Genomic DNA, 22,307 nt, shown 5'->3' with positions numbered 1-22,307 from the left:
TCCTGAAATAAGTAATATAATAAATTTCATTTAGTACCATATCAGTATCATGTATATACTACAGCTGGGAGAATGGCTTTGGGGCTAGTCCAATATTAAGAAATAAAATTATTAAGATATTAGATATATCTTTTCCAGATTTCAATAGCTCTATAAGAAAATTTAAATCATTGATGGTATTTTTTGGCGCCTGCCGCGCTCAAGCGTTATTGGTATTTCCACGCCTGGTCCTTGGTCACGTACGAAAATGTTTGGATTATAACGATTCCACAAAATTGAAATTAGACCGGAATATGAGCGGCCAGAAGCACCTGCGATTGCGCTACTACACGTCGCTGGAGGAGGCCATGCTACTGCGGCTGTGGCGCGAGCACCTGCATGCCATACCCTCCTACACGGACAACCTGCCCATTTTCCGGGAAATCGCGCACGGCCTGCAGCAGAACGGAGTTCGGCTCAATAAGCAGGAGGCTCGCCGGCGCATCAACAGCTACCGCAACAAGTATTTGTGAGGCGCAGCAGCGGCTCGGGTCAGTTCACAGTGCTAATATCTCCTTCCACTTCTCTGCAGGAACGATCGCAATCGCGTGGGGGGCAATGCGAACTTCGCGAAGGATTGGCGTCTCTACGCGCTGATCGATTGCCTCTTCTGTCCTGCCTGGCCGTCGTCCGCCCTCTTCCATTTCCGCAATGTGCTGGAGACGATCCGTGCGACAGCACGTGTGGATTTGCCCGCCCTGCCGCCACTGCTATACACTTCGCCCGCCCAGCTAAAATTTGAGCGCGACTCAGAGGGATGCACCTTCCTCGATGCCCAGCCCCTAGTTCCCGCAGTAGTGAAGACAGAGCCTCTGCCAGACGAACACCACCAGCTGGTGAATATTGAATACAAGCCCACAGTGACGCAGCTGGAAAACGCGGCTAGCCACTACCTGGAGAGAGCTACTGCCGAAAGTGTCATTCAGCGGTCGCCTCTCACGCCTGCCAACCACATCCTGCCCGAGGCAGAGGATGCGCCATATGGAGGCCACACCAACGGTGGCCAGACGGACGCCGAACGTTCGGCGAGCAAAAGGAGACGAGGGCGACGTAGTATACTGCCGCACTCGGGCAAGATCACAATGGCAATAGTGGAGGCGCTGCGCAAGGAGAACAGTTTGCTCGAGCAGCAGAACGACGCCTGTCTGCAGTCGCTCGTGCGCAAGGAGAAGCAGTTCCTGGACATGAAACATAACTTTCTGGCGTATATGGAGCGGCAGGAGGCAGTGCTGGCGTTAATAAAGCAAACGACCATCAAGCTGGAACCATGATCCCGACTACTAGCACCACGTGGTAAGGACATTGTATGACAGCTTTAGCTTTAAGTTGGGAATAGAGTCGCGGCGCTCGACCCTGTGTATGTTTTTCAATTCGTTCCTTTCTCAGACACAGATGTCTAATTCACTCGACGTACAAAGCAGCAGCATAGCGAACCGAAGATATTATAATTTCTCAAACGTTCTTTTTCTAGCGTCATAAGTGTAATGTGTATGAACAATCGTCTGTGCAAAAGATCAATCTATACGGTCTTTAGTCTTAAATTAAAAACATTGTCTTGAGGCGAACTTGTATGGTAGCTACATTTTTAAAAAAAAAACTAAAACTAAACAACTGGCTAAAAAATAAATTAGATGAAAGACTATTATACTATATATATATACTATACTATATAGACTATACTATTATTTCTATTGTTACAGAATATCTTGTTGATATAATAGTAACGAAATCAAACATAAATTCAAATGAAATCAGTGTGAATAGCCTATTAAGTTTTGCATTTCGATCAACTTAGCGTGTGCAACAACCGCCGGTTATTTGTTCATCAACCCCTGCTGCAGCAGTGTGGCCGTAGCCGGAATGTGAAAATATCCGCAAACACCGCATGCGGACCTCTCTTAGTCGCTCTCTTAGCGCACAATGCGCTCTCTGCCAACCGAAATGCCACAGACTTTTTGTAGGCTTTTCCACTTTTTCGATTTCGAGACTTCGAGCGAAACGGTCGTGTTTTTCGCGTGTGTGCGGGTGGCGGACGCGCGTGCCAATCGGAAAAGGCCTTTAAATCAAATGAGTGGCTCGCCAAAGGAGCGCATCAAGGTGTGTGCGATTGTATCGAGTGTGTGTGCTTGTGCGGTGCGGAGAAAGCCAGCCAGCCGCCAGTCTGGGATAAAAATAAAGATTAAGATTGGGATAAAACAAACGAACGGCAGCGAAGTGCACAAATTGCCGTGGAATCGGGGCTAAAGAAGGAAAAACAAGTGTGCAGCACACACGGATTGAAATGTTTGCCAATGTGTGCGAGCGTCACCTAAATAAACAACAAAAAATTCGATTTGCAGCAAAGAGAGCGAGCGAGTGAGAGAGCGCGAGAGTGGGAGGCTGTTATTGTTGTTGCTGCTGTTGCCGCCGCTGCATGTGGCATGCCCGAAAATCCCAATCACAATCAGCTGAGCCCTGCCGCGCCTCTCCCTACCTCACCCCCCGCACCCATACGCCTTCTCACACTGTTTGTTGGCCAGTGTAAAAGTTTCTCGTTCTGTTTTGCGTGTCTCCTCCGTTTCTCTTTCTCCAGGGCCACAACACTGGGCTACAAACTATGTGAAAACCCGTTTCGTTACATTTCGCTTTGCCCCGCCTAACCCCCCCCCCCCCCTCCCATCATTAATTCGGTTTTTTTCTCTGCTGTCGCGTCACGCCTCTCACGTCTTTTTTTTACTGTTTTGTTGCAGTTGTTGCTTTTGCCCAGCGCCTCTTTCATTCATAGAAAACGGTCAGCAAAGCAAAGCATAGCGAGGCGACAGCAACAACAAACAGCAGGTAGAGCAGAAATATTAGCGCGATTTCTTTTCGTTTCGCCCAAAAGAGCAGCCAAAAAATCAACAAAATACGAAACACAAAGCCAAATCAAAAGAAATCAAATTTCAAATTCGTGCGGCCACCAGCAAATATCGAAATAAAGAAATTATCTAAATCATCATCAGCAGCAGCACAAAAATCGAAAATCTCCTCGCTGTGTGTGTGATGTAAGTGCGATAATAATATTTAACAATTGTAAAAGTTTATTTTATACATCATGCCTAACTGGCGCTATTGTTCGCCCCTTTTTTTTTCGTCTTCCGCCTTTTTTTTTATGAAATTTGCTACTCATATCAGACCAACTTCGTAACTACATCAAGTACAATTTTTAAGGTTTATAATGTTACCATAATTTGTTTAAAATTTCCCATGATTGTCGTCATTTATGGGGTTTTCCTTGAGCGCTAATCATGCGGTTCTATACCACTTGAATGATAAGATTGATAACATTCTTGGCAATCATTATCGAATCTATGGGAAAATCATAACAAGTTCCATTTTATTCGCAGGCAGAGAACTGAAATTAATCGTTTTGGTTAATTGCCAATTTGATGAGTTCCATTTTCCAATCGCGATTTAATTTTCACATTAACAACACATTTGTTAGCCCATTAAAAATTTGTTTGGCATTTGTTTTCTTTAAAAACAGCTCATTAAATCGCCGGAGTCCACATAAATCTTCTCGTCGTTTGTGGCTAAATATTGTCACTTAGCAAACACTCGAAAATATATAACTTAATTTATGCGCACGACTATTAAAAAAGAACTTGGAGGTGTCGAAAAAAGCTAAATATAGGAGGAAGTGTATTAGGTAATTGTGTATTCCACATTGTTATAAGCACTACTGTCTTTTTATTGTTATCTGACAATTCTATGCAATTTATTAAGTACATGGATCTTAAGTTGTATAAAAATAGACATGAGCTGTACATAAAAAATCAACATTTCGCTGCGAAGTGGTTCGAACGGGCAATTTAACACGATCTACTTAACTTGTTGTGTTGCTGTTTATTAATAAAATATTTGCCAATTATACGACAGTTTGCGCGTTTAGTTCCATGTGTTTCGCCCTATTATTAAATATTTATACTTGATAAACACGTGCTTATTTACACCATTAGTATGATTCGATCATTTTCTGGGTAATCAAACGATAACTGAACTAAACAAATGTTTTTCTCAATAATTGCGAATATTTGTATAGTAAAACAAGCAGAGCAGTTTTCTGCATCACAGAGCTCAGTATCTGGTATCTGATGTCGCATATTGTAGATAAGAAACTATAGTAAGGGACTTGGTAAATTTAAGGCGATACCAACGCATTGCGGTGTTGGGATTACGTAGAACATAGGACCTTGGATGCGATTAGCTCGGAAAGATGTCTGGTTTTTAGATAAATAGCGAGAGAAACAATCTAATACACAAGATTCAAGCGGAAGTTTATAATCGTTGCCAAGAAAATTCCAGAAGGCTGATTTCTGCCTATGCACTTCAAAGCTTTTCGATAAATAAACAGTGTAAAATAGTTTTTCCCAGATTAAAAATGCTTTTTAGGATGAATAAGTTCTGGTGAATTTCTCTTTGCTAGAAATACCCTCTTGTGCATTTTAAGTTTTTTAACATAAATTGAAATTATTATTTCTTTAATTTTTCCTCTGCCCCTTTTGACCTGAAAAATCCATACGTCGCTTGGTGACTTCTGAAATACAAATGACACCCCCAGGGGGTCACCCACCTACAAGTGACGTAACTTCAAAGCTCACATATGCATTTACACAAATTTTGTTTGTCATGGAGACAACTGAATCATCTTGAGCAACAGCATTTATTACACTGGTTGACAAGAAACCCGTTTTTAAACGTGTAACCAAATCTACGCTATATACACTTTTAGTTTCTTTATTTACTTTAACATATATAAATTCCAATATTTAAATATTTTTATATAAATAAGTAATTTAGTTTCTATCAAATTTATATAAGAAAAGGCGTGAGGTTTTGTAGTCCACTTGGGTTAGCAAGTTCGTAAGCCTTTTCCTGGATTCCTTATCGGTATTGAATTGCCGTGTTGTGGTTAACCGCAAATAAGCAGTTTTGTTCATTTGGTTTTGGTTTACGTTTTACACTTTCCAAGACCCAGACCTTAGAAATCAGTCAGTTGTAACGTACATCTTATGTTAAGAGAAAAAGATATCTATCATGATATCTAAAAAAGTTTGGTTTAAGAACAAAACTTAAATTAAAATTTTAGGATTTTTTTTTTCGTTCCTTAACTGAACTTTCTCTGTCACGCATTGAAGTTCAAAGTTATTCAAAACTTCCACTAATTGGCATTAATATCTTTTGCTTTCCTATTTTACTACATTTTGTTAATGTGCTCATCATGCGCTGTGTTGTGTTGCCAGTTTCTCTTGTTTAGGCCAAATATGAAATGGGGCAGTCAGCTTTGTCATGACAACTGTAGGGCAACAAAATGTTTATCCAACTTCCTTTAACAATTGGGCACGCAAAACCGTCAGTTCCGTCAGTCATGGCCAGGGGTATGCCGTCGGGCAGGGGAAGGGCGGTGAATAGGGATTGGGTTCGGAATTGGGATTGGAAGCGGGAGCTGGACAGGTGCGCCCCGTGTGCGGTGTTCTGACACCTTTCTCCACGGCCAGGGGCCATGTCATCGTCAGCATGACAAGCGCTGGGTTGCCCGGTCGGTTGCTTAATGGTTGATTGAATTGAAACGAGGGAAACTGGGTTGTTTAAAGGGCTGTAGTTGAGCTTGTGGGTCCTAACCCCTAGATGAGGGTTCAACGAAAGTCAGTTTACTGGGGAAAAGCGTTAAAACGGAGGTTAGGCAACTCTGGTTCCTTGCTTTTTATGTTGCGCTTATAAACGAACTTTGGGATAATATTAACCAGATATATTTGTTTATATAAACAACTTGTGAATAGATCCATTAGTTTGATCTTTTAGTGCATTTCATTTTAGCAGGCTAATGCAATTTCTTACACCTAGTTAACAAATTTGTTTTGGTCTAACGCCAAATGTGTTCTGAAATGAGTTTTACTAAAAAGATGCATTACTTTTTTGCTTTTATGGATATTTAACTTTCAAGGGTATCTAAATTTATTCATTTTCTTAAAAATTGCAGATGCATCTAGAGTTGCTGACAAATAAGGATACTAGATGACACAATTAGAATGGCATAATTTCATTAGGACGAATTGCCTGAATTCAAGCGCCTGGCAATATTTATGCAGTACTTTCCTCACAAGCGTCGCTTTTCATGCACGAGCAGCAAAAGTTTAGTTGTAATTATTATGCAAATGTATACAGTTCAAGCGACGAGAGAAAATGTTTGTCGGCTAAAAAAGTGAAGAACTTGAAGGCGACGTCAAAGGCATTTGCACAAATCATTGGTTGGCTCTGCCAGTGTTGCCTAATTGTTATGCAAAAGGGTTGCTCACTAAAGACAGACTGTTGCTATTGTTGTTTATTGCTTTATTATTGTTTGTTTTGACTGGGATTCTTCTAAACTCGATTGAGCCTTTAAAACAGTCCATAGTTCACTTCAAAACATAATACATAACAGCATAGATATCAAATTGAAATGCAAGCTTAGTATTGGATTTTAATATTTATATGCCAACAATGGTAAGCGACTAAGAGGTGGCACTTCAGTGGGGAAAAGAACGAAATTTAATTAAAATTCGTTTGCCTTTACCCCCATCACTTATGCTCTTCGTCTTTGCAGCTTGTGTGTAGTTTTTGGCAGGCTGCCAAGTGGAAAAGCCGCCTGTGTTGTCAGTTTCCTTATACGTGGAGAAAAATTGTGGCAAATTTCGGTATTTCAAGCCGCAGATGTTAAACATTTTCTTAAAAACTTACAGTTACTAGAGTAGATTCGTGTTGGCCCAGGAAAGTTCTTTCTCGATATTGTCAAATGCTCAAAAGGTGTTTAATGGATCGTTTTTCTAAGTGCAGGCGGTTGAGACGACTTAGAGATAAGACTAGGAGGATGGACCATGGGTGATGGAGTGTGGCAGCCACTCAAACTTGACATAGACTTGGGCCACGGGCTTTTGTTCGTGAATGTGCTTCTGAGGTTGTGTGTGCCTGAGTGTACAAGGACGTGAGCACTATGTGACCACTGTGGCACCCAGGCCATGGACGGGAAGTCCTTAGTGGAAACCAATTTCATCACTTATTGTCCCCAGCTAAGCTGGCAAAGAATCCGACTCGTGAGCGCCCGGCACCACCTTTGATGGGATTTGAACACTGTGCCTTAACTCGGCTTGGATTCCTGTTAAGTGAATTAGTGAAAAACACATTTTAGTTTTGAACTGCATTCTTCTTGGGTTCTTGATTACTTAAAAGCTTTTCCTCACGCACAGACTGGCACAGGCAAAGAACAAGGGCGCTTGTGGCTTTTAAATCAATAGTGTGGCAGAGTGGTAAAGGAGGCTGAATGGATAGGCATAGAATGGACCTTCGGCTGGCGATCTGTTCATTTGATTGAACTGAGTGGTCGGAAACCTATTCAATTTAATAAGCGCCATTGAAAATTGAATGAGCGGTAAGGACATAACGATTAGTATGGCAAAATGTTCGGAACGCTATAAACGGATTTGCAACAATGCAGACTGAACCACTGTGTAATTTATTAAAAGTAAAATTCTTTTATAATTACCTTTTTCTTAACGCGTTTGAAATGGCTGGTTTGCTTTTCGTTTGCAGAGGGAGTTTACAAAGTATGTTGGGGTTTTTAAATAATTGCGTACTCAACGTGCACGAAATATTTTCCTTTGTTTCATTGCCTTTTCAGTTGTCTCTCTTTTTTTGCCTGTGAAAAATATGGCAACGTACTTAAGTTTCTTGATGCGCATACAAAAACTGACAAATTGCCTTCATGAACTACCCACCCACTTTATTTTTGCCTTTGAGTACTCATTAAAACCGGGTAAGAATAAATCTTTACAAATTTCAACGTTCGCTGCGGGAAGTCTGTTTAAAAATGGGACAATGTGCATATTCTCTAAGTAATTTAGTGAGCCAAAATCACATTTTCCTTGTTACCAAAACATACGGGTTCGAAAAAAGATACCAGAATAGAGTTTGTGTAAAACTCTGGCGAAAAACTGATTATTTGTTGGTGCATTTTTACTGTCAGTCATTTAAAGATTCATATTTTCCCCTACTAGTTTTAGTGGTACTTGTTTAATTATTTTCTTTTGGTCACTTGCTGTTGTAGTGGCCTTTTTAATGTGTTTCCCTGAGAGCTTTATTTTAACTGGTTAGCATGGGAGAACTGCGAGCTGGTTAAAAGGATAAGCGTTGCATGAAATATGAAAATGTCCTTGACCAAAATGCTGCCTGTTTTGAAAATCCTAATTAAACAAGCTTATTTGTACAAAAATAATTCACTATTCTTGTGATAAGATTTAACTATCATTTCCACTTTAACTTAAATAAATGGTAAACTGCTCATTCAAAATGCTTATCGAATGCCTTTTAAATAGTAGTTTATCATAAGCTTGCTGAGTTTACCCCTCGATAGCTACACTCCTTTATTGGCCCACTGAAGCATCCATCCAGCCGGTAAATCAATATGCCACCTCGAGAGGAGTCATCCATAACGACCTGCTTGCCAAATATTCGTGCGCAGTTAAGAGGCGAAAAAATCATGACAGCAGCTGGGTGTCGACAATGGATCCTTGTGCAGGCACCAGGATCGCGGCCCCAAAGGCGGGTAATGTCATTAACAACAAATTGAGCACATTAATAAATATGAATTATGATTGTTAATAAAAAACGTATGGCCAAAAGCGACGGAAGTGGAAGTGTGGCGTAGTTTCGGCGAATTTGCACGCCCAGTGGCAGGAAGCTGACACCTATCCAGTGCCACGCCCACTTAGAAGGGGCGCAATAAACGGAGTTGCGGGTAAACCAAATGGTAATTCACCCTGTGGGCCACAAGCTGATGTTGCATAACTTTCAGCGCTCCATGGAATGCGAGTGTGTGGCAGACATCATAAATCAATTTTGGTCACGGGAAGAGGCAGCCGAGTTTCCGTAGTTGAATAAAAATAGTCTATTTTATTTCGGCCAGATTCAATGGGGAGTCAAAGCTCCAAATGGTCAGCATATAGATAGAAGGAATGAAAAGCCACTGCCAGTTCATCGAAAATTCCCATCGAAACAAGTTTAAGTATCGACTGGAAAGTTTATTTAGTCGTAACCTATTCCCTACTTTTAAGTACACTAAGCTAGCTGCTGTCAAACGTGGCCATACTTTTACCTTAAAATGCACTTTAAAAGCCATTTACAACCTAAATCCTCGTAAACCGCGCCCGAGCCCGCAAACGATTCATCATAATGGTGGCCACAGCCATTTTAGCCAAGTTACAGCTCATCCGCAGAACGGTTGCCATTTTGTTCTTTATTATTCAAGATACGGGTCGGAGGCGCTTAACTGGGGCCACAAATTGGGTACTACCTAGATATTTGTTGGCATTAAAAATGCCTTTGGTATATTCGATTTTATATTGAACTCAAGTGCGCTTTCAGTGTGTTTTATTGATAACGTCAGCTTGTCACGTTTTTTTTTCTTCGTCCCGCTCGACGCGAAAAGTGACAGCCGTGAATTAGGAAAACGAAAAGTTTTCCCTCAAAAAATGTGTTCCTGTGTATTTGTAATGCTATCTGTGTAATTTGGACCCAACATTTGCCCAAACATAAGGGGCGTCCTGTTTTTGCTTCTTTCACGACTGACACTTGTATTCGAACTTTTTCCGTACACGAGTTTTCGGTTTGTTATTTACAGCATGCCACATCACTTTCGTCATGATGATAATGATGATTCCTTTATCTTTGCAGCACCTTGCACATTCATCGCATTTCCTTTTGCCAGTGAAGTTTCTTGGCTCTAATGTAATGTGAAATGCTACAATTAAGTGCTAGACGAGATTATCTACTAGGTTGCGTGTCAAAGACCATCTTTTGTCATCACAGCCTCCTCCATTTTGAAACGTAACTGAAACTTCACACACAATGGACTTGAAAATTAGATGATGCCTTGCAAGATTGATTGCGATAGTGCTTAATTAAACAAAACCTGCCCAGTTCACCGTGTAATGTGATTTGGTTAATTGGAAAATATTTGGTCTTAACCATCATGATTAGGCGGCCATTGAGAAAGTTTCACAATCCACTTGGTTTCGGTGTGAAACCGTAGCTTGACTAACAAATAACAAAAATAACTTCATTTAAAAATCGTTTATTTCCGTAATCGAAAGCTTACAAAAAGGGCAATCATCTCTTTAGGGCGAATATTCGTTTTTAAAATGCTCGAAATTAACAGGCAGATGTGTCATATGGAAAGAGAAATATATGCAAATCGAATCAGAATCTTAAATGTTTGTGGGGTTTTTTGTGTTTTTTTTTATTTTTTATTATTTGCCTTGGGCTGTGCATGCGTTTGTCATATGTATTTTTAAGGCCCCACTGCTTTTGGCCATCTTTAAGGTTGGCTGGTTGTTGTTGTTTTTTTTTTTGACTGATTGCCGCCTTGGGCACGAGTGCGTGTGTAATACTTATCAGTCCATTCAATTTACATACAAAGTGCTAAGTATAATTGAAATTCGCAGTAATTTCCTACTGAGCTCCGTAAACTGTCAGTGAATTATTTACTTTCATTTCATGAGTTTTTTATATTGCAAGGAAATATTTGTAAAATTCATGCACTGTAATTTTCTTTCTCAGGATGACTAATCTATATTCTTCTTCACTTTTCAACGCCTTTGTTTAATGATTTGATAAGCACTATTATAATTAAATTTCTAGCTATGTAGGTAACGCCTTTTTAATCTAATCTTTTGGCCTACGACAACCTTCAAATCACTTGATATCAATTCTATTAAATTTCCAGGCACCCGCCCTAATGAGCGATAAAATGGGTCTTTTAAACTTTTTATACTCTATTCAATCATTAATTTGTTTGTATTTATAAGCAAACCCCTTTGTTATTAAATGCAATAATCCGTTTATACTCTATGCAGCCTATAAAAGAACCAATAAATAATTTTGCAAAACAGTTTACGCGGATTTTTTTTTAAAGTGCAATTAATTCTGAAGAGCTCTTGACTGGCTTTAGGAATTAAAAGCAATTTGCTGTTAGAAGTTTAATGCACTCTTTAATTGGTCTTTTATCGTGCCACTTAAAAATCGTCTGTTTTTGGTACAATGTCAAAGCACGATTCTGATTTGTTCGAATTCCAAGATAGCTTATCTAACAAATTGGTAGCCAAATTCAATTGCTGCAGAAACCAAATGTACGACATGGTTTGTTTTACAAGTGATTGGAAAATGCCGTCTTATCAACGAAAGGGTAACCAACTCAGTTACTAATAACTCTTGTTGTATACACGCATGTATACCAGCAAAAAATATCGTTTTCAATTAGCTATAGAATGTTCAACCCATTTTCAGGATAGTTATCTTTTATTGAAGACCAATTATTTGGCAGAGTGTTGGCTGTTGGGAACTCAACCCTTTGCCAAAATGAAGCTGATTATGTCTGCAGACTGCGCTGCTGGAAATTCAATTAATTTTGAATGCAATTTTAAGTGCACTTGTGTAAAGCATTCTACTTAGCAGACGCTTTACCTTCTGCCTGCAACTAAATTCACTCGGACATTTTCGTTTTAAGTTTTGCTAGGGGTTGTGGTACTTTTTCGGTGTTTTCTGTTAAAAAAAGAGTTTATGAAATACGCTAATTTAAATTAGCTTCCGACCAGAGACTCAGTTTCACCACCCAGAGCTATTCGACAAATCCAATTTCGCTTTTATTTCTCTACCCCGCCCATCAGATCGGGTAAACAATTTTGTTTTGGGTCTGGTTGGCGGTATCTTTATGTGAGTCCCTAGTTTATATATTTATATAGTATATATATTGCCTGTCGTCCCAATGTATTCCATTAGCCAAGCGAATGCTTCCCCGGGGAAACGCACAGTTTATTTGCTTTGTTAATTAAAATTACGAGCGTCAGACAAATTTGTCTGCAATGTACATGCAATGGGATCATTAGAGGTGGTTTGATTTGTTGGTCTATGGTTCATTTGCAGCTAATTTAATTAACAGTTTGAGCAGCACTTTGGGGCTATGCTACTCTTTTAGTATATTTTTTTAAGAGCATTGTCCAATTTGATCGGAATCGCCGAGAAAGCCTTTTTTATGCCACGGTGTGCCAGGCACACTTGCTTAATCTTCGGCTATTCAAGTACAAACCTGGGCCGTTTGGTTTTTATTATTGGTTCAAACCATGCAAGGACCTATTCATAGTCCTCACCACAGATGCAGCGGAAAATACAGAGTTCCCAAAAGTGTGTAAAATGCCGCGGAAATCGACTTGCCTGCAGTTGTTGCTTTTCCTGGCTCCAAATACCAAACCATTTCTGAACACACTTACTAAAATGTAAATATTAACAAAATCGGGTTTGCTTGTGCATTTGTAGTTCTGTTCCAGCTTTTAATTAAGATAGCAGTAAAAACGAAAATATTAATCATATTCCAGTTCCGAATATTGATTGGTTATTTTTGTAATCTTCATTTGCAGTAGCATAGCTGGATTTCTTTTCCAATTCTAGGGCATCTCTCTTTCTCTCTCTCTGAGTTTCCACTTTGCTATCCTTCGGTTTTCCCTTGCCAAACCTAATAAATTTTGCATTGTGCGCGGCGTTTGGTTGAGCGTCGCAGTTACCTGAATTCAGATATTGCCTTCCGGACATACAAGTTGGCAGAAGCTGAGGCTGTGGTCCTTTTTGCCCAACCCGCTATTCGAATCCTTAATATTCCCTTGTTGGCTGACCCTGCGAAAGTGCCATATGGCATGCTAAATATTTTAAAACACGAAGTGCATGCTGTGCAGCTTGTTTTGTGTTTTAAAGTGATATCATAAGCCAACTACATGATGTTTGGATTTTGGAAAGTGTGAGCGACTGTTAAAATTTGTAGCTAGGTACTGAAACTTGGTCCTTTGTCCTTTAAGATGTTTGGAAAGAGTTATGTGCACATTTGTGCGGCCCTCCTTCACAAATTTTCCGAGTTACTGGCTGTAAGTTATTTGCAACAGTTAACATGCAATATAACTGTGGAAATTGTAAAGAAAATATTACTTTTGCTTATGTCTACCCAGAATTTAGAATTCGAGTGAGTTTTGGGAAGACAATTTTATAGCCTAATCTAAAAGTCCCAACATCATTTGATTTCTATTAATATTGTAGTGTATTTCCCTAACTTCAGTATTATAAGAGCACTTTTAAAGTTTCCACTCCAAGGAACTTTAGAAAAATCTTATTATTCAACTACAGTGCTCTTGACCTATGGCTTCCACTCGGCCTCGGTGCATCTAACTCCTCCATGTCTCAAGACAAAACAGATAAATGACTTTATTTGTTGAGTTTGCTCTGGCTGCAACATCCCCAACCGTAATCCTATCACCACTCGAGAAGTCAAGTGGCGAGGACCAACTGCTGAGCTGGGATGAGCCCTTCTATGGATTCAATGGGTGAGCAAGGAGGTTCAGTCAAGCGGCTTTTAAGAAAACCATCTTACATCATAAAAGTATAAAATTGCTGCACAATGTGTGACCACGAATTACTTATTTCAAATAACATGAAACGGAACAAATTTGCATTTGTTTTTTTAAGCTATCATCTTTGCAAAAATGGGTGAAAAGCATTTGCAAACTTACAACCTAAACCTCTTAGGTACAAAAAAGCGTTGAATTGCTTTGTTTTCCTTTCAGCCAGCTCCGGCTACTCCTCTCAAGAAGTCCGAAGTACACACCTGCTAACACGGGCAACAATCTTGGGGCAGGGAGTCCTGGCTGCACTGCATCCCCAGGGCACCGTTTATTCAGCAGACGATGACGGGGAAAATGTGCTGTGCAGAAAGGCAGTTTGCTTTACTCTACAGCGTCTTTGTGTTCCTTGGCGCATCAATTTTTAAACAGACCAAATGCAGCTGAATTGCATTTTAAAGCAGACCTTAACGGTTCGTCTGCAATGCGTAGAAATTGGCCGGAGGCCTATTTTAGATACATTGTGTAGCTAACCCAAAATCCATTGTTTGCATTGCATTCTAGCTTGCTTTAGGCTAAAATACGAAATTGAAAATCTATTTAAAAACTAGTTACCTAACTTAAATGTGAGTTTAAGATTGCACAACATATGAAATACATAGAATATGACCAATTGACTAATTACATCTATTACATATGACTAATTTTTCATATTCTCTGTCTTTTCAGTAACTAGCAAAATAAATTAGGTAAGTGTTTGCCATTTTCTCTTACTCAACTTGAAGTTCAGTTTTCTGCCACAATCGCTTAGGTTTTGAATTGGCTAAAATGAATCTACTGTAAACATCTGTTTCAAGTAAAAAACTAATATTTTACTGAGATTAGGGTCTGTTTTGAGATGTAGGTTGATGGTAAGGGGGGCCTAATTTATGTTGAACAGAAGTACGTGCCAAATTTCAAAAAACTAAAGTCGAAAACTTTTTACGCCGACACCAGAGAAACAAAAAGGTCTATGCTAATTTCGCTGGTTCGGGCAAGGTAATACCAATATTTGGATTATCCGGCAGTAAACATAAAGACTTCCAATTTAGTTAGCTGTGTCCTCGTTAATCACCGCCGTCTGTTTGTTGTCATGCTTTATTTTGTTGAGCCCGGCTTGTCGTTTTCATTAACCTTAATTAGCGTGTGCCGTTGACATTCGTCACTATCCACATAAATGCAATTGCCTTACTACACCCGTCACTATTCCCCGCCGCACAGCCATGATTATCAGCAGCAACATCATCGCCAAATGAGAGTGATATTTTGTGTCACACGTTTTCCACGTCGCTCCTCCGCATTATATGTATGTATGTGCTTGCCAGCTTTTCTGGACTGGCCCGAAGACCTCTTCGTTGGCGTCTGATATTGACCATGGCTGGCATTTGTGGCCAACCACCCATCTCCGCCAGCCAGCCAGTTGCTCATTGCAACTGACTTGGATGACTGCCATCGCCGTTTGTGTCAGCTGCAAATGAGTTTCTGGGCCATAAACGTGAAGTGGAATAGTGGCAATGTGGATGCCTGGGCCACCGAGTTTTGAATGGTCTAGGTTCAGAGGTCTTGAATATTTAGGATATCATTTTAGTATAGTGTAGTATAGTAATCTTAGAAACTATACGTTTATACTATACGTTTCATATGCCAATTAGAGTGTTAAATAATATACCAACCAGCACTAATTACGACGCCCATGCCTTAAGTCGTTTTCCTCCCCAACTTGGCTTATAAGCCCCCAGTTGCGATGTCGCTTTTGCTCCATTTACTTGCCAATGACAGTGAGTTCGAAAAGTATGTCGACCTATCGCTTACTTCATTCACTGCCCCCACATGGGGAACTAGTTTTTTTGTATTGGAATCGCATTGCACGCGGCCGGATCGTGTGACTTTGAACTCAATAAGTGTGGATTGGTCCGGTCGATTTTTATGACAAGTAGCGAAACCGAACAATATTAAACTGGATTAAAAAATGAACCAAAATGAGCCCGCCAGTTGTAAAAACTTTCACGTACTTCATTTGCCAGATGAAAAAAAAAAAAAACAAGCTATTTGTGCCTTTTTCCATCTGACTGTTTGTCACGTTTGAAGTTTGTTTGGCGTTTTGTTCGCAGTTTTTGCTTCCTACACACGGGTTTTCTTGGGATCTTGAGATCTTTGGGTCGCGGTCTGGGTTTTTTTTTATGATGGTTCTTCGAATGCCTGGCAGCTTGAGGACTGCTTGTCAATAAAGTTCTTGACACCTTTTCTTCATTTGCACAGATTTCTCTCGCAATGACTTTCGGTTTGCTTTCGAATGTATTGTTTTATACTCATTCGCACACATTCCATGTAAATTCAATTGCTTTTTTCGCTTAGCAAAATAAAGATACTCGAACGGAAGCTAATGAATATAAGATAAGCACGAATACATTAAAAGTTTATGGTAGAGAGTTCGTTAAACTTGCCAACAGCTCTTTATGACCTAGATAATTGAGCTTTAAAACAACAAATGAATAGTTGGAAATGGGATGCTAAAAAATCCTGAACTATAAAGTAGTAATTGTACCAAAAAAAAAAGTAATTGTTCTGCTCTGGATTTTCATCTATTTACTTTGCTTGCCTACAAATGCTTTATCATTCATAATTTGTATACTGCCGAATGAGAATGGCATAACGAAAACAATAGCTAACCCACTAAATCGCAATAAATGGCATTTGCATTCAATTTGTTGCATCAAATGCTTAATGACCGAGTGAACAAAGGCGGCAGCGACCTTTGGCAAATACACGCACAAAGATATGAATATTTCTCCTTCCCGAATTTAATTGTCCAAACAAAAGCTACCCATCTCCACCTCCAAACTCAGTGCCCCGGACTACTACTGGTCACCTGCCTGACCTCGGAGTTAAGTTTGTGTGTGGCTTAATTGCTTGTGACTTGTTGTTGCTTCCTTGTCTTGGCTTGTTGAACTCTCAAGGTAACAAGAAGTAGCAAGCTGGCCCCTTCCGCGGCTGCTATTTAATTTCCACGAAATGAAGAGGGAAGAAGCGGCAAATAAAATGTCTAAGATTGCGATTATCTTTTTAATAACATCTCGAGGAAGGCGAACATTACCACAAAAAAAGGCGGGAAACTGGCAATGAAAAGAAACTACAAAAATCACGAATTTAATTACCACGCACCCCAGATAGCGCCTCAAATGAAGCAATAAAATCCCAGTTGCCTGGGAGTATTGGACATTGCAAAAGTATCTAAGTAGAAACATTGACCGAATAGTAAATACAATATATTCAGTTTTTCCTACATGATTTGTTTAGTTTTTTTCCGCATGCCTGCATCTCAAAAAGCATAGCTGACACAGGTCTTTCATATCAAAAGCGCCCCCTTAATCGTTTCAGAGTTTTGCTCTAAATGTTTTCAGGGTCCCCCCAAAAAATATGTGGCAGTTATTTATTTTAAATCTCATTCGTTTGTAAACGCCGCTTCACAAGAAAGCCAACAGACTGCTAAGAATAGCCAACAAATATCTACATAAAATCAAATTTATCTCATTTTACACAACCCTTGCCAGGCCAACAAATGAATAAAATGTCATTGCTGAAATTCTGTGAGTGGCATTCATGCGCAAAAATCATTTCAAGTAAATTATAACTTTTCCTCTTCACTGGTTCTAAAACACAGACATTGTTATTTATGCGATTTCCTTGTAAAAATAAACATTCATTACAAGTGGTCAATTTGACTTGGTTATTTGAAGTATCGAAATATTTTGTTCGAAGTTCAATACCAAATGCGCCAAGTAACTATAAAGCAATATACTTTAATGAATAATCAGGTGGATAAACTGAAAGCACTGAGTAATTGAACTATAATATAGATATTTAAGGCCAAATTGAAAAGCTCTTCCTGAGAGTTGCCCCGATTTCATCAGCCCTCCGCCGTATGAACGTGAGGCACTGGCTCCTGACCCTGCTGCTGATGCAGTTGTTGCGGAGGATTGTTCTGAATACTGGGGTGCTGATGGACTGTCGGCTCCTGCTCCTTATCTTCCATTTCCATCTGCTCCTGTGGCTCGAGCGGCGTCTGCGGCTGCTGGGTTTCCTCGGAGGACTCGGCATTAGGGGGATCCGGATCACCATCACTGCTGACCAGCGAGTAGTTCGGGGGCTTCTTAAGCAGGTAGCGTGTGTTCGGGTTCTGTCTCGTTTCGAGCTCCAGGCGATCGATCAGCCAGCCCTGTTTCTGGTTGTTTGAGGCCCAGAAATAGACGGTCCCCCTGTCCTTGGGACCCTGGACATGGAACTGCAGCTGGGCCTTGTCCTCGTCACAGCGATTCTTCTCGTTGGACAGATTAAAGCCCGACTCCTTGATGGGCTCGCCCAGCAGACCGACCGCTCCACTGTGCTGGCGTAGCTGCTGGATGGCCAACTGATAGAACTCCGTCTGGCGTACACGGTCCTCAAGTCGCCAGCGCATGTAGGCCAGGCCCGAGATGGAGGCGAGTGCTCCGCAGATGCATATGCTGCCCATCGTTCGCTTCGAGGGCAGACCGATACGCAACTTTAAGGTTGGCATGGCGGCCTCTTAGTCGGCAAGAAATCACTTTTAGAATTTTGTGTGTGTGTGTGTGGAGGTGTCAGAGGCCTACAAATACTTGAAATGCGAAACAACTCGATGACAATGATCTCAAAGATTTCGAACTCGTAGCGCCGTTCCCACAAGCACCGATGTATCACTAGATGGCACTTACCACCGAGCCTTGAAATCACTGCCGCTGCCTGGGATCGGCGGGCGTTGCCTCCGCATAATTGCGCTGCAACTTCCTCCTTGGCCTGGCCAACTTAATGCTGCCTGCTGGCGAGCAGAGAGAACCGGCGGCCTGGCTCAATTTCATAGTCACCACCCAAAAGGCGGGGACCGCAAAACGACGTAGAAGAATCCACAGATAGAACACAGAACTCGTTTTGTTTCTCTGGCTAGCTGTACATACTAGTTTTTTTTTTTGGTTTGTAGGCCAAATGAGCGGCGCCATTAATGACAGCCCGAAAAGTGAGCCGTCCAGTGGAGATGGTTCACTACCTTGCATCCTTGTGGCCCTTGATCGTGGGAGGGTATCCAACAAGTAGAATAACGAACCCGAGAGCACGCGAATTCTTCAGACTGGGAGTTCTCTGAATTTTACATAATAACTTATAAAGCGAGATGTTTTTTTAATATTTGGTTCTGATAGGTATTTCATAGTCAGCTCAACCGCGTCCATCGATATTTTTTTGTTTATCTCATTACAGCAGTTATATTTTTACTGGTCAGGGCCAGTGGAGTCGCGAATAGAAGCAGACGAGAGACCAATGAGTATCCAATTAGGGAGCACATAGTTATTTAAAAATAGTTTTCCAAGAACGCAGGGTATGCGATGAGAAATGCCCCCATAGCGCGTCGGTAATCGATACTCTTGCAACGCCTGTCACGGATGGGAACGGAATATTGCATCTGATACTGGCCAGAGTGCGGTTAATCTATCAATGCATCTTCAAGTTTGAATTTCTGCTGCGGCGAGCCTGATGTTACATTTCTGGCCTAAGTGGCCTCTGGTGTGGCGGTCCTCCTTATCGAGGGGGGGGGGGGGGGTTGGAGGATCATGAGTTACTCAGTTAGTTACTCTGTCTGTCTGCGTGCCCGTCCTTCTGCCCCCCACTCCGCTGGCCGGGAAATGTGACAATTTCTGTGTTCGTTTTTTAGCCTCATTAAGACCTCTCTAAACACTGCCACTTAAAGACCATTTTGGTGTGCTTATCTTTATGGCCAAGACATCTAGTGCCTGCCCCCTCCACCATCCACCGAGACATGTATGTATCTTCGACGGCAAGTACGCCTCATACATATGCTTAACATGACTTTGATGTACTCAGCGTGGTGGTCAGAGTAAGATCTTTAATAAATCAAATTGCCTTGGTATTCGGGAAGGGGGTATGGGGTACTTAAAGCTTAATCTCTCTGCTTAAGTATTTCCCAGAAAGTAATTCTATGAGTTTTATAGTCGTTCGGGAAGCCACGGGTTTTGCAGGTGTTCATCGTACGTATACTGAAATCTGGGTATTAACTCTTTAGCGCGATTGGCCATAAAAGCTAAGTTGAATGCAAAAATTGGTTAATAAGTGAGTCATTTCCGATCAAAAATTACAACCAATTGTAATGTACAGGAGGAACTTGTTATCAGAAATTACAAACAGTTTCGAATGATTATCTTTACATAGTAAGCTTTTTCAAGCCGTTTTAGCAGTGAGTAATTTTAGCATTTGATGATTTCATATTCTTTACAACATAAGTTACAAGTTAAGCTGTAAAGATTAATTAATCCCCCGTATCAAATTTAACATTTTCTCTGGTAGACACTGACGCACAATCCGAGAAAAGGCAATTTATCAACTTTTTAATGACATATGTGCTTTTTGTTAAGTTTTTATAAGCAAGCGTCAAGGCTTTTTAATTAGTTTTATGCTGAAAACGAGTAAATGATGCTCAGCATAAATTAATTGTGAGTAGGGTCGGATCCGAGTTGAATCATAAAACTGGTTGCTTGTCTTCCCAAAGATGAAATATGCAATTGAGCACAACAGTGCCGCAAATAAGTAATTGCCGACTAGTCTGCCTACGATGTTCTTCGTTGTTGATTATGTATTTTGTTTATTTAAATGATTTAGTCAATCCTAGTCGCTGCCCATCGATTCCTATACCTTCATTAGCTCAAATGGCCTTCAAGGCTCACCGGCAAAATTATCCATTTGCTTAAAATCTTAAAAGACCATAAATTATGAAAGACTACTGAAGATGCCAAGCAGAAGAGGACAGCGCAGTTGTTCGTTCAATCAGGCACTTCTTCAGTCAGCCATTTGAGCGTTCACTCACTCAGCTATTATTTTCAATAAAAACAAAATAAATATGGCAAATTGTTGGGACCAGCCCGCCTCGGCAGCCAGCGGCAAAAAGTAAAAATCAAACTACAAGTCCAAGCAAAACTACAGAAAACGCTGTGCGCCTGCGCAGCACGCAACGCCAAAAGAAAAGCCGCTGGCCAAGTCAAAGGCAGAGGCAAAGGCAAAAGCTGCTTCTCGGATGCGGCTTAGTTGGAGCCAAAGTCGTAGCCAAAGCCAAAGCCAAGGTTTCTGCCTTTGTAATTGCTTGTCTCCGCTCGGCTTCAAGTACGGGCAGCAGAAAAAAAAAAACAAATATCCAGCGACATGCGTCTGAGTAATGTTAGCGCCATAAATAGGCAAGACAGACAGAAAGAGACGAGTTCGCCATAATGGAGTGCCTCGACTACCACATACCTGTTACTCAACTAAGAGAAGTGCGAGATTTATGTTGGATTCATGGGCGCAGCATACTTGTCAAAGCGTCCAGCATACCCTTTGCTCGTAGGGTAACCAACATGCTGATCGAACCTCGACGGTCAAACCTTGGTCCCAACTTGTGTGTTTAATTGCCAGTTGTAAAAATCTTTTAGGGTGGAGCTAATCACCAAGCTACAAATGCAAAAATAAAACTTCCCTATAAGTGAGTTGAAGGCCAACTCGGCTTTATTCTTAACTGAAAGTTCAGTAAGATTAAATTCCTTATCCTTTAATTTGTTCAATAAATTAAACATCTTAAATGCAAGCCGAATGGTAATTCTTTGCCCATTTTTAAGCCCTACTTAAATTTTTTATCTTGCTGTGGAAGCTTGGCCACTCCCTTTTTTTAAGCAAATGGAAGCCGCATTGATTAGAGCAGCACATGGCACACATATGTTTGGACATGCCACCATGTGGACCATGGAACTGGATACAGCAAAATCAGACCTCGAACTACTCTTCCGCCTGAACTATGGGATATTATCTTATATGCCTGCTGCTGGTTATATGCCGCTGTTTCGGTTGCTGATACTTTTGCTGCTGTGTAGGAGCTCGGTTTCCATCTGGGAAATGGGTGAACAATGGTCACTGATAAAGTCCAGCGAAAGAGAGCTATTTCGAAGCACTCGTCTGTAAAGTAAAGTAGCCGACACAAAACACCAGCGAAGCTAGCAGCTCGATGTGGGATCTGTGCCTGGGGATTTCTTTCTTTTATCATCGGCTGTCAGGCAATCGAAACTACATTCAAGAATTTTCTATTAAGAAAATGTAACCATAACATTTCCTGCAAAGGGAGCGGTCGGCTTTTGTTTTGTTGTGCAACTTATGGCAACAAGTTAATTGTTTCTTTTATGTTCGTGTAATTGCCGGCGAAAGCCAGCGCTCACTTTACACTTTTTTCTACTTCAAGAACAAACTAGAATAGCTCTTTTAGTTTTGCAATATAATATATCAAACGAGCTTCAAGGGGTCCCAAGAAAAAATTTTTTTTTTTAAGTGCTATAAATAAAATGGGTGTAGGGTCTTTTAATCTCTCTATATACATTTCGCTACCCATTTCTTGCCTTCTTTCAGCAATTTGAACTTATACATTTTGGATAGATAACATTTCAATTTAAAAACACACTACACTGGCAAAATAAATAAGGCAAATAGCTCTTTGTTCGGCTTGGTCTTTTCTGAAAGTGCACTGCGGTGGAGGTAGGAGTGGGAAGTCTTGGCACAGCCTCCTCGAGCTCTCCAAGATGCAGTCGCGGATTAGATGACAGATTAGTTAAATGCGCATGAAATGAGGATCCGTTCGCGCCGTTGCCTGCTGGTCGGTAGAATCCCAGAACCCGTGGCTGCCTTCAGAACGCTTCCTACTTGGCCTTATGACCATGCGGTGCCTCCTTCGCCCCCGGCACACGTTCCTCTAATGTCTTCATTCGT

The 22,307-nt window shown here is 40.8% G+C and overlaps 3 protein-coding genes across 6 annotated transcripts in view; 2 read left to right on the top strand and 1 right to left on the bottom strand.

The window, feature by feature from the left end:
- The first annotated feature begins 204 nt into the window (after positions 1 to 204).
- On the top strand, positions 205 to 1,663 carry CG14005 (uncharacterized protein). 2 transcript variants are annotated; one of them, NM_001273178.1, is made up of 3 exons: positions 205 to 502; positions 572 to 1,332; positions 1,426 to 1,663. In NM_001273178.1, exons 1-2 carry the CDS (start codon positions 294 to 296, stop codon positions 1,308 to 1,310), a joined length of 948 nt encoding a protein of 315 aa, NP_001260107.1. In that variant the 5' UTR covers positions 205 to 293; the 3' UTR covers positions 1,311 to 1,332; positions 1,426 to 1,663. The 2 variants fall into 2 exon arrangements, with proteins under 2 accessions (NP_001260107.1, NP_608959.1); NM_135115.4 differs by having other exon boundaries at positions 205 to 508; positions 572 to 1,663.
- A 263-nt stretch (positions 1,664 to 1,926) lies between these two features.
- Positions 1,927 to 22,307, top strand: part of CG9171 (uncharacterized protein) — a 33,252-nt gene continuing 12,871 nt past the window's right edge. Inside the window, exons 1-3 of one of the 3 annotated variants that reach the window (NM_135114.5) lie at positions 1,927 to 2,136; positions 2,908 to 3,062; positions 14,196 to 14,215. The gene's annotated coding sequence lies outside the window, so the exon portion shown is untranslated. Of the gene's footprint in view, positions 2,137 to 2,768; positions 3,063 to 14,195; positions 14,216 to 22,307 lie in introns of all 3 variants that reach the window. The other 2 variants (NM_001169420.3, NM_164660.4) reach the window with 2 other exon arrangements.
- Positions 17,287 to 18,149, bottom strand: CG31913 (uncharacterized protein). Its single transcript, NM_164662.1, has one exon. The coding sequence runs from the start codon at positions 18,058 to 18,060 to the stop codon at positions 17,413 to 17,415; it is 648 nt and encodes a 215-aa protein (NP_723119.1). The 5' UTR covers positions 18,061 to 18,149; the 3' UTR covers positions 17,287 to 17,412.

This window comes from Drosophila melanogaster, chromosome 2L (genome assembly GCF_000001215.4).
Source record: "Drosophila melanogaster chromosome 2L".
Lineage (NCBI taxonomy): Eukaryota > Metazoa > Arthropoda > Insecta > Diptera > Drosophilidae > Drosophila > Drosophila melanogaster.
Note: the sequence above shows the minus strand (reverse complement) of the source record. Positions and strands in the feature narration are given on the sequence as shown.

Excerpts from the sequence above, each read along its gene's own strand:
- CG14005 (NM_135115.4), top strand. The coding sequence starts at position 294 with ATGAGCGGCCAGAAGCACCTGCGATTGCGCTACTACACGTCGCTGGAG. Across the intron at positions 509-571 it reads AGCTACCGCAACAAGTATTT|GAACGATCGCAATCGCGTGG; the intron begins GTGAGGCGCAGC and ends ACTTCTCTGCAG.
- CG31913 (NM_164662.1), bottom strand. The coding sequence starts at position 18,060 with ATGCCAACCTTAAAGTTGCGTATCGGTCTGCCCTCGAAGCGAACGATG.